The following is a 12,832-nucleotide window of genomic DNA, read 5'->3' on the forward strand; positions in this document are numbered from 1 at the left end:
AAGCAAAATTGAAAAGAAAAACAAAGAACCTTTTCTTCACTGAATAATAGTTTTGTAGTTAAACATACGATTTCTTAAAATTCTGGTTAAATATGATGGTTAATTTGTAGACCTCCCAGTCTCCTTAAAGTGACATGGGACACCTGCCGATATTTAAATGCAGATAAAAGTACATTATAATCAAAATGTCTTCACCGTTTATGAAATTCAAATTTTACAATATTTGACCTATAAAATAATGTGTACAAAATTTTGGGATATGGTAAAAATTATAAAAGAGCTGGATTCGAACTCATATTGTACAATTTTCGTAGTTAGTTTACGCTCTAACTCCTTGCGTTACGCTGTTAGGTCACAATTTTGGGAAAGAAAAGAATCACACTGAATGTTATAATTCATTTCGATTAGGACTAGAGAGGGAAGTACGTCACATAATGGAGGTGTCCCATGCAACCTTAAGCGGATGCAAAAATGCAACCTTGGCACTGGCACACCATCCGACACAGTGTTATTGTTTGTAAAATTCTCCAAAAATTAATGTTTTCGGTAACATACTAGTAATATCTTAAATAGTTATTCTTTTTTTTTTTTGGTATGATTATAATCTTAAATGAATTGTTTATTTATTTGGTAAATACATACAAACGAAACATAGAACGACTTTCAAAATGAATTAAAATAATTTGCACACAAGCAGTATTTTTTGTTTGAAGTACATGTACAGGCTCGTAGTATTGGGGGGGGGGGGGGGGCTCCCCCCCCCCTCCCCCTTTTTCCGCAGCAACACATTTTTTTAAATTTATATAGAAAAAATTGAATTATCACGGAGTTGCCCCCCCCCCCCCCCCCCCACACTTTCTTGGGAGCATTGAAAAATTTAATATGGAAATAAGGAAATTAGGATTGAAATTGAAGTTATACTTCACCAGGCGTCATTTCGAAGAAGAGAATAAAATGAATAAGCTTGTCTGTAAATAAATTTACATACAGGTTACATTATGTCCTTTTAAAATAAAGAGCTGAACACACAATAGGTTTATTCTCAAATGATAGGTCTAAAAGGTGTCTTATAATTAGTTATAAACCTACTTAACTTTAAACCCCCCAAAAAATCATTATAAAAAGTACTAGAGTTACATGCACAGCCATCATGAAAAAGTATTAGGGCATGCACATTTTGCATTAATTTAAAAAAATATATATATCGTATTTGATAAACACAACTTACGTAGATTTTATGCCATCGTGCTTGTTCATAAGCTTATGAATTTAAGACAGTTAAAACAAAGTCATACATGTACATTGATCTCTATAAAATTCATCATTTTTGTTTCTGACATAGTCCAATGTTTTTAACCAAATTACAGATCCACTTGGAGTTAATTTGTCGCAAACATATTCACATAAAGTAAATTGATTTTATATTGGGTGGACACTTGATACTCCAGCGATGCAGTTTTATTCTCTAGTTTAATAATACAAAAACTCGTGTTCTCTATGTGTGAATTGTTGAATTACACAACCTACATGTAATAAGAAAACTTTCACCGAGACACTGCTAATTGGATAAGCTATTTGGAAACCATTCCGTTGATATTCCATTAAGCAAAAATGTCAATCATTTTGAAAGTCTCAAGAATTTGGACCAAGACCAAATTAAAGTAATTATCACTATCAGAGAATGCTAACATACTAATCCTGCAAGTCGCACCATTGTTACAGTAGTTTTTGAAAAGATTTAATTACATTTCCCTATATGTTTAGAACTACCTTCAATTTTTAACCCCTCTTTGGGCTCCGGTGTTGGTCCAGGGTTCACGGGGGGGTTGCGCTTGTGATGATCAATTTTGTTAATTAATGAAAATCAATCTTTTTAGGATACGTTATTTCATAAACAATGATCTTGTCATTACAAAATGTTAATTGAAATGCACTTCAATGGACATTCAATTTTGTGGATCAACTTAACAATGAAATCCACGAAAATGGTATTCACCGAATATATTAAAATATGAAACCAAATTATATCGAAAGTTTAGATAATAATAAAACTAAGACAAAAAAGAGCAGTTATACATGTGTATTTTCTTTCAGTAGATAAATATAAGTGAACAAAGAATGATGTTTTTTTGGTAAAATACAACAGATACAATGCATTTCTAAGATGTGAATTTAAACAAACAACGCCCATCGGCGCATCGCCCTTTTTGACTTAATTAAGTTCCGTTTTTTTAAGTTTTTTAAACGAAATACAGAAAAAAGCCTCTTAATTCCACTAACTCTAGCAAATTAGCAATTATATACTTCAACAGAAAATTATTTGCATTAAACTCCAACATGGCAGTTTACACCCCTCCAGAAGCTCCACTATTGTCCAACGCTCAAAGTTTGAACTTTGCATTTTTCACAAGCGTACGTGTGACATGTCAAAGTTTGGACAAACTTGAATATACACTATATCAGTTACTTGCACAGCTTCCTTTATTAATCTTTCCACTCTACTATTTTTTTTTCAAACAATGAGACCACTGTAATTTTAATCAGAAGAGCTCAATTGAGCCTTACGACCATTCCATTCCATATTTTCAGCACTATTTAAAATAAATATTAAGTTGTATTCAAATCATAATAAATACCGACTTATCTAAACTTGTGTTAAATGTAAATTGGAAAAAAAAATAACAAAAAATATACCCCGTTTCCAAAATTTTAACAACAATGTACATAGGTTTTCAACTGTTAGCCATGAAACAACTGGAGCATTGACACTCGAGTGTCAATCTCCTTAAAGTGAACAATAAAATCCGTCTATTGCTGTTTACATTTTTTAGATCAATTTATGCTTAACAAAATAACAGCAATTTTAAAACATAATGTAGCAGACGGGCTTTTTATGAGATTTGCAAAAAGATATAACTCAATTTTCATATAATGACTTGAAATTAAATAGAAACTGGTTTATTTCCCTCTTCAATAAAATTAATTCATATGGCAGCATTACATGTAGACCTTATGCAGCAATGCTTGAAAACTTGCCCATTAACTTTTTTTGCTTCAACAATAAAACATCAGCTGTAGTGTGTAATCACAAGATATTGCTTTTTTTAGTGTGATATTTCATAAACTTTCCATCCAGAGCTAATTAACGCTTAAAACACTTTTAAAAATGTATTGTACACACTGTAAATACGTATCCATAAACTGGGTCATTTAACAATTTTTTTTCCACAGAGAAACATTCAAAATATTCTTTCCCTTAATGGTTTTTTAATTCATATAATTATCAAGCAATGCTTGGAAATATCCACAATTAGGTTATATCTACTTAATATATAATCGAATTAGTCTTCCACTCTTAATCCAAGTTTTAAAATCTAACATGATTAAAATATTCTGTCTCTAAAACACAAACTTTTATCACTCCATCCCATTGCTAAAATCTTTAAAAATCATTGGCTCAAACATACAATGACTGATTTTAATACCAAATATTAAAAAATAAACTTGTACATTGAATGACCAGCAGGCAATTCTTTCAAACACCTTGGGAATTTCCATAAATATCCAATAACCACTTTCTGAACAATTTCAAATAAAAGAAAGTATTACTGGTAATTAAATTTAACAACATTTTGTTATTTAATGGTTTTTTATTTTGTTCAAAAAAGTAGGTACTAGTTTTTTGCAAGAATAAAAATTTTAAACTGTATTCATTAACAGTGAAAAAAATCAAAGTTAATCCCCCCCCCAAAAAAAAAAAATTAACCCAAGTAGTTTGTGAACTAATCTTGGCATCAGAATGAACACGTTTCCATGTTCCTGTTTATACATATGCTGATGACTATCTATGAACAGGCTTATGATATTCTCCGACATCTAAGCCTAAGCAGAAAATGTTCTTTACCCTGAGATTTTGAATGTACATGTATCTAAACAAATCATCTAACAAAGAAAGGTCTTAGCAGCAAGAAATATATTCAATGCACATTAATGTATGATCTGAATGGTAAAAAATGACATCTAAACTCTGTAGGAAATGATATCCAAACACATGAATCTGAGCTGACCATGTCCTAAGAGACTTTAGCCAGAAATCACACCATGCAGACAGCAGCATGTACTTCTATTGTTTCCTTGGAGAACAATTCAGAACAGAGTGGACATTCTACAAAGGCTGACGGAGAGTCCAGCGTATACTCCTCAAATACTGGTGCCACCTCTGGTAAGACTAAAAAAAAAATATTGAAAAATATCACATTGAAAAAAAAATAATACAGATTCAGATTGTTTTCCCCTGCTAACTGTAACTGATTTAAATGCTAAAGAACTATATATGATAAGAGTTAAATTTGGCCCCCATAATTCGCCATTTTTTAAGTTTTTCGGGTACAATAAAATGTTAACTTGTTTTTTAGAAGAGTTGATATTAAATATATTTGCCATCTATTTATTTGATTTTTTGCACTTACTGGCAGTATATGACGTCAGAAGTGACGCTATTTCTATAATTCAATCAAAATCAGCCAAAAATTGACATTTTTCGTATCTATTTACGAATGGGAGATAAAGGGCGCATGTTTAAACAAGGAAAATTTTTTGTCACTTATTAGTCTTGGCTAGCTACATCTCTGATTAAAATATTTTGTTTGTTCAAGCATGCGCTCAATGTTTTCGGAAGGAAAAACTGCTTGAAAACATGCAGTTTTATGCTAAAAATGCAAAAATGGCGGGAAAAGGTTGTATTTACGATGTCATAATTCTAAATTGTGGGCACTTGAACCAAAACGAATATTATGTAAACACATCACATACATATCTTGACTAAGAAAACAAAGAATTATAGTAAAATGATGATGTTCATTTAAGGCCCACATCATATATATAGAGGATATCTATATTGTGTGATTTTATATTTGCTTTATCCAACGAGTTGAAATGGTGTATATATTCGCGAGGCTTGCCGAGCGAATATAACCATTTCAACGAGTTGGATAAAGCAAATATAAAATCACACAATTATAGATGTTCTATTTATCTCATTCAATTTGATTTATATTATGAAGCTTTTGAGACAGTCCCTTGTGTGACCCAAGGTTTTTTTTTTCAAAGATTAAAAACGATGATGCAACGTTGTGTTATGCGGCTATTGTGACCTTGCGCAATACAATTTAGTACGTCATTCCTGAGATAAATCTAACTGTTTTAATGTAAAGTTTCACTGAAATAAACCTTAAAATAATTTTTTAGCTCTAGATAATTTTTCTTAGAGCTTATTCACTTGATTAAATGGAAATTCCGATTAGAAGACTTAAATAATCAAGTTTGTTGACATACACAAAGTTGCGAATGCTCGTTAGTTTGAATATTGACTCGAACGAGGAACAGTTGTTGATGCATGATGTTTAATAAAACAAACACTAGGCTAGCCTTATGAAAATTGAAAATAGTGAATAAGGATGCTTACTGGTGGTGGAATAAAAGTCTCATGAAACATTATTTCGGTAAGTTCTTGTATATAAACACAACCCGAGCGGTCTGTTTTCATCGCGTCGTCAGGATGAACTCCTTGATAGTTAACGTAATTTGTAGTTTTATAAACTTCACAAAGCAAATTGAAAGTTGGAAGTGGGCTAAATTTATCAAAAATCTTGACAAACAAGAAAAAGGGTCTTGTGGTTACGGTTATGAATAACTTTGCAAAAAAGGTATGGGGGGGGGGGGGGCTAACCCCCCCCCCCCCCCCCACTCATAATAGCCCCCCGGTTCCGACGCCTGTGCTACGCAGTTATGTGTTTTCCTTCATATTTGTAATTCAAATCTTTGACAAAATCAATTTTATATTAATTTTTGTAGTAGATATAGTTATGTTGAAAGTACTAGCAAATCTTCGAAAATAGGTCACTGAGGCGTTGAAGCGAGGGGCTGTGTCAAAAGTAGTTCCGACCGGAAGTATTTGATATAGCATCACCCGTGTGATATAGCAAAGGTTTATCACACGGGTAATATACACCACACGTATGAGATAAAGTCCTTTATTGAAATGGGTCAAATATTCTTTGTATAGAAAGGACCCAAAAGGCAAGGATTGAATACCGTAACCCACTCATTTAATAAATTACTTTAAGAAGTCTGGTTAGCCAACCAAATTACCATTCAAATTCACTTATAATTCTAAATATGATACATGTATATATCCTGCAGTTATATAACTGTACCATTTTTTAGGCAGGAGAGATCAAATTCTTTTTAGCTGCAAATTCTTAAATAATTATATATTTCATGTAAAGTTACACAGCTCCTTTTTTTCAGGACAAAGAATATCCATCCTGCCCCTTTAAATCATAAAAAGAATCACCCTTGTGGTGTATGCAATGAATTGTGAGCCACTGAGGATTAAAATCCGATTTGAACCGAAATCTCCACTTCTGTACATGTACCTGTTTCAACTAGGCAGATGTCAGGCTGTTGGTTTCCAAAGGTATCAGCAGACGTCTGCTCAATATTTTTTCTTCCTCCTATGTTGATTTTATTATTTTTCCTATTAAATATATAAATAACAAATACAATAAAATGCAAGTTAGTCATTACCATAGTTTATTGTATTGAAACATACTTACAGGTACTGTTACTTTGTTATTTTCAACATCTGAAAACTTTTGAATCCCCTAACAATTTCAGTTTTAGACTTTCTATGTAATCTTTATCTAGCAACAACTCCTGCAAGTATCTCACCTTGGTTTGCCAAAGTTCCCTTTGCCCTTTCCCCCAGATGACCCTGTGGCTGACCCTGCTGCTGTAGACACCCACCTCGACCTCCCCACCCCCTCCATCCCCAGCCAACTCCTCTCCTCATCCTCCAGCTGCTGTCGCTTGGCTCCCCTGTTCAACTTGCTATCCGACCCACTGATGTTCCTTTTCCGTTTTCCGCTGCTAGGCGGAGTGGAACAGTTCAGCCACTGATCATCAGTGGATGAAGGTGGATGAGGGTTCACGGGTCGGCTACAGACTGTCTTACCCACAAAGGAGCTCGATTTTACTCTCTTGGGACTTGTCAATGAATCAACATGTCTGCCATGTTTATGAGATGGTCCAGTTTTTGTCATATGTAAACTTGATGATGGATTTTCACTAACTTTATCTACAATTTTACTCTTGTCTTTTTGCACAGGAGATTCATTAGACATGGATTCAGTCTGTTTACACTCAATTCTAGAATGTCCTGTCCCTGCACTGTCATTTTCATCATTTCCATTCTTATTGTTCATGAATATCTCACAAATATATTCTTGACTCAGTCTAATGAACACCTTTTTTTCTTCTACTGTAAGCTTTCTTTTTAGTTTCTTCTCAAACTTGTGCCTTATATCTGAAAAAAGAAGTCTTGTAGCAAGAAACACTGCTGCATAATTGCAAATTACAAGTAAATTGGACTAAAACTTATCAATTTTGGTGTCTGATCTGTCTCTGGGTTTGACACTTTCAATGGGTACAAATAGCTTGAGGGTCAAACTTGCTGAGCCCCTGAGAATCATTTATCAATTAAAAAATCCAAAAACCAGGTTACATTGCAGCTTTTACACCACAAGTTGCAAGAAATATATTCGTATATGTATAAATGTCAGCAAAACATATTGTAAAATATTCTACAATACAAAATACCGAGGGATTGGTAAATGATTCAGTAAATGATACGCATGTTTTTTCTGAGTAATTTTGCTACAATTCACTATGTTTCTGTCAAAGTACTCTACATGTTTAAGATGTCATTTTGCTTTTAAACAATTACAGACCAAAGAACAATGAAATACTTTTACCTGCTATTGTGATTTTGTCCAGTTCTTCCCTCTTAAACTCATGGTCATCTAGAAATGTGAGGGCTTGTTCCTCAAACTAGAAGAAAAAAAATTGCAGGATAATTATGGTTTTGCTGCATACTTAAATTGGTAAGAAAGTAGACCAAGAGGAGCACGCACAAGTAGAACCATTTTAACAAGACCTTGGACTTTCAGTTGAACGTAGCTATCTGTTTCTTGCGTCAAAACAAGTTACGAATGACGCTGTTTCAAGCAAAATATACACTGATTGCGTAGTCTTAGCTCAAAAGCCTGACAAATCTTGTTGATTTCAAAGAGTCATGGCTGAGTGGCCAGCAAAGAAATAGACAGGCCTACGTCACGTTGCTGTTTGATACAACTACCCAAAGTCCAAGCTTTTGTTAAAATGGTTCTTAAATGTACACAAACTGTTGAACTGGGAGGAAAATAAAGCAAGATGAGTGACCAAAAAAAATTGAAGGATTTAAAGAAAAGTAAAAATTTAAAAATAATCTACTCGAATCAAGAAACGAAACGAAATGGTGTCATATTTAAAACAAGGGCAGTTTGTGGATTTATTTGTAAAACACAAACCTGTGGCGATGCCTGCTGAGCTGTATGCATCGAGTACAGTTTTGATTTTCCTTCAGGGGACTCGAGTTTAGAAGGGACTGAGAGCTTGTTCACACTTCCTGATGCAGCAAGAACCAGTTTAGCTGTCCTGTTCAGACAGTGCTCCTGTCCAACTCCATCTTCACCCGACCCTGCTATCTTCATTAATCTAGATTTCAGTTCTTTGGTTTTGCCATCACTGGAAGAAAAAAAGATAGAGAAAACTAGACATATATGTACATGTAGTTCATTCGTTATGATAAACATTAATGAGTCATTGCAAAATTCACTTTTAGTACATGTACTGTAGACTCCTTATTTTGCGTGGGTACTTAATTTAGCGATTCAACGAATCTTTATCAAAATGCGAGAATTAAAAACGTGAATGCCGAATTTCAATCATTGTTTCATGTAGTTTACTTTCATCCGGAAAAAGCGAGATTTTTAAAATCGCATGATGTGCTTCTCGCAATTTTACACAGATATTATTTCCTTGCGTTTAATTAGGAATCTACAATATTTGTTTAAGTAATAAATAACTTTAAATTATAATAAAGAAATATTGATAGTTTTTATAAGGATCCTTGTGCATCCATGTACAAGCAATTATCTCCTCTACCTGTTAGCTCTCCTTAACAGAAATACAGTTTTTGATGCATCAATATTAAAAACTCAACAATAAAATCCAAAGAAAATTAGATAATGTAATCACCAACAATGCCAAATACTGTTTTAAATCTTCAGAGTATGCACACAGCACTAACATGTAATTTAGATATTCCATAAGTTTATAATTTCTGTCAAGAATTTTTTAAAGAAAACTGAAGAACTTATGATATTCAACTCCAGATTTTGCTCCCATCAGGGTGAAAAAGACATTAACAAAGACTTCAATTGCCCTCTGACAGAACTGTTTACCTGGAGGATAACTTCCCAAAGAAATGTTTCTGGATGGACTTGACAGACTTTGGTGTGTTTAATTTATTTTCTGGAGAAGAAATTGCATCAGCTTCTGTTGTCTTAAAGCAGACAAATGATAACCCCATCTGTACATTTCTTCGGAAAGGTTGGCGACAGATGATTTTCACCCTGTCCCATTTCTGTTTCAAAACATCCGTGGCAAAGTCAGCTGAAATGTAAAATGAATTGATACACTGTACTGTGATTTCATATATATATATTTTCTCTGACAGCACATCAATAGTAATTTCGCAAAGAAAATGTACCATAAACAAAATATACCAGTTGGATATATTTTTGATATTTTCTCTCTCTCTCTCTCTCTCTCTCTCTCTCCTCTCTCTCTCTCTCTCTCTCTCTCTCTCTCTCCAATCAATCTAACACAAACTGCATTATAAAGCAATAAAGCTATTGCCAATTTAGTAACTACTTTCATTTATTTACAGATCCCTATATGTACATGTATAAATACATTATGTAACATTTTAAAAAAACAATATCTAATAAGTTTTATGGTCACATATCTTTAACTAAAAGCATAGTTTCAACAGAATTTAATTGTTTAAAGAGAAGATATTTACTTGGTCCAAACATGCGTGTTTTGTTGAAGCTGGACTCCAGCCTACAATCCTGGGGGGTCATCACACTAGAGGTGGGGGCCAAGGTAACAAATTCCTGATTCAGCAGCCACTCTGAGCGCCCGACCTTGATCTCCACTGTAGCACACCATATTGTGCCTGTGTCAGAAAAAATTAGACAATGATAGCAAAATATAAGCATAAAAAGAATCTTAACCTCAAAATCTTTCCAAAATTTTCCACTTTCCGTTCATGAAAAAGTTGATTTGTTAATGGTTTTCACTGTGTCGAAGCATTTAATATACTCTTTGAATTAAAAGAAATAAATTATGGTAATAAAAAAACATTTTTTTTCTTTAAGTCTCTAATTAATTTAAGTGCCTTTATCATATGCTAATTAAGAGGTTGGGTATGCAAAAACCTCATTGGAATAAAGTCTCAATTATTCACAATTTTTTTTACCCCAGAATCAATTATAGATCATTCATACTTTAAAAATGGAAAAATAAAATTTTAAATTACACTGCCTGGTAGTGCAAGAATGGGCAATGTGATTAAGGCCAAAATAAAAAGATTGTATGTTTGCCCAAATGCGACCGACCCAAAAAAAACCGCCGACTCAAATTCTTTTTTTGCTGTTTTTTGGAAGAATTTTTTTTTTTCAGATATTTTTCGTGTCCGCTCACAGGGGCTTGTCACAAAGTTTTTTTCCCGAACCTTTTAAATCTACCACCTCTATACAATAAAATACACAAGGGAGGAATCAAAACTCGAAAAAATCGCTACCTCCCGATTTCGGTCGCCTCGTATTAATTCTTCTCGGACGTTAAACCCTGCACTCTAGGTATCATTAGATCGGGAAAGGACCATAGTTTTTAGGAATACCAGCAAAATTTAAACATCGTCAACAATTTAAGAAGTTGTCACGCATTTTCTTTCAGTTTACTCTCCGGTGACACTTTCTTCGATCAGATGTTGCGCACCAAATTTATTCATGCGCTCTCATTTGTTAATTTTGTTGATCAAGATAAATCGTACGTTGACTCGTATTTTAGAGGGATATTCAAACGATGAGTGAAGAAGTTCTTATTACGTGGTGAGTATATGTATTAATTTTCATATTTATATAGAAATAGTTTAACCATACCTCGGAAATTCGGTAGGACGTGACTATGTATTTCTTGCATCAAAGCAAGTTTGAATATCGTTTGAAAATCCCTCTAAAATACAAGTCCGCGTACGAGTTATCTTGAGCAATATTGAATTGACCAATGAGAGCGCGAGAAGAACGTCCGAGAAGAATTAATACGAGGCGACCAAAATCAGGAGGTAGCGATTTTTTCGAGTTTTGATTCCTCCCTTGTGTATTTTATTGTATAGATGTGGTAAATATAAAAGGTTGGAAAAACTTCATGCAAATTCTGAAAAAAAAAAAAGAATTTGCCTACCTACCTACCCACACCCAGTCATCATGGGTCGGGTTTGGACAAACTGAAATATTTTTAATTGTGGCCTAAAAGTAAAGTAAAAAGAATCAACTGCGAAGTATGAATATGTTGCAAGTGAATGAAATGCATTTATGCAGGGTTCGACACTAACATTAGACTGTTAGTCACAGACTAATAGATTTTCCTTCCAACTAACAAAATTTCTGTCCAGTCAGTCCAGTCGGACTAACAAAAATGTTTGCTTAAAAAATAAGTAAATTAATGATGTGCGATTGATACAGGAAAAGCATGACTATACTTTTATTATCTAGCATATGATACATTGCGCTGATTATAGAGTTACCTAGCGAAAAAAAAACCAGGGGTATGCATGATGTTATGGGTGACATGAATATTTCTTTGCCCTAGGGGGATTTTTGAGATCATAGATGATAGGTGACAAGCGTGCATGTTCAGAACAATAGCTTCGATAGGGACGCTTATGTGTTTAAAAAAATTAAAGGTAAAGACGAATCTTCCGTGAGTTGTTTAATTCAAATAAATTGTGTTAAATCATTTGTCAAAAATTGCTAATTATTTTTAACCAATTTTTAAAGAACCTAGATAATGAAATTAAAGAAAGCTCATAGACCGGATCTATTGCACTGATCTATTTTATAACATCTGTAATGGCGGCATACATCCAGTACATGGAGATGATGAATACGCAGCTGATTGCTATGTGCTGAATAGAACAATACAACTAAGCCAGTGCTACGCCTGTAAGAAAAACATAATGGTGTATATTATGCACCCTTTTTTTTATTTACAAATTCTATTTTAAAAGTGTGTACCTATTATATTAGGCAAATATTACGGTAATGCAGTTTAATTTATTTTTGACTTAAATTATAAAGACACTAGTCCGGCTGGACTAATGCATAAAAAAGTTGGTGTCAAACCCTGAAATGAAGTCTGAGACAGCTAGTATAAACTTACCTAGATCTATGTACGAAAGGTAGACAGCCTTTTTCAGTTGGAGTGTTACTTCTGCTTGTCCCGATTTATCCGCAGCTGAAGTGAGCCATTTCTTAAAGCCCCCATTGCTTATTAAGTTATTAACTTTGAATTTGTCATCCTGAAAAAAAGCGTAAATATATATCGGTCAACATAACTTCACCTGTTGTTTGATACATACTAACATAGCCTACATGTTCGGTGATGATATGGTTTTTACTCCATTGATCCCTTATGATTGCATAGCTATAATATTCTCGGACAAAAATACCTCAAGCAATTATCATTGTGTATAAAAAAAAATATACATATATTGCATACAATACGCTTACCTGTGAACTGAAAGATACGATATATTCTACAGATATTTGTCCCATGTTTTGAAAGAGCGCGCTAAATCATCTTTACTTCCGGTGGTACTTTT

At 33.6% G+C, this 12,832-nt stretch overlaps 1 protein-coding gene across 1 annotated transcript; it reads right to left on the reverse strand.

Moving 5' to 3' along the window:
• Positions 1-2,065: 2,065 nt before the first annotated feature.
• LOC128164064 (uncharacterized) lies at positions 2,066-12,832 on the reverse strand. The gene is made up of 9 exons (XM_052827788.1): positions 12,741-12,832; positions 12,391-12,529; positions 9,968-10,123; positions 9,345-9,555; positions 8,409-8,625; positions 7,815-7,890; positions 6,733-7,366; positions 6,438-6,538; positions 2,066-4,228 (listed from the first exon to the last, which is right to left on the reverse strand). The coding sequence occupies exons 1-9, from the start codon at positions 12,783-12,785 to the stop codon at positions 4,095-4,097; spliced, it is 1,713 nt and encodes a 570-aa protein (XP_052683748.1). The 5' UTR covers positions 12,786-12,832; the 3' UTR covers positions 2,066-4,094.

This window comes from Crassostrea angulata, chromosome 9 (assembly GCF_025612915.1).
Source record: "Crassostrea angulata isolate pt1a10 chromosome 9, ASM2561291v2, whole genome shotgun sequence".
Lineage (NCBI taxonomy): Eukaryota > Metazoa > Mollusca > Bivalvia > Ostreida > Ostreidae > Magallana > Magallana angulata.

Bases quoted from the DNA above. Each gene is read 5' to 3' on its own strand.
- LOC128164064 (XM_052827788.1), bottom strand. From the start codon at position 12,785: ATGGGACAAATATCTGTAGAATATATCGTATCTTTCAGTTCACAG. The intron at 6,539-6,732 runs GTGAGATACTTG...TATATTTAATAG, and splicing joins GGGAACTTTGGCAAACCAAG to GAAAAATAATAAAATCAACA. The intron at 4,229-6,437 runs GTACATGTACAG...TTTTTTTTTTAG, and splicing joins CATCTGCCTAGTTGAAACAG to TCTTACCAGAGGTGGCACCA.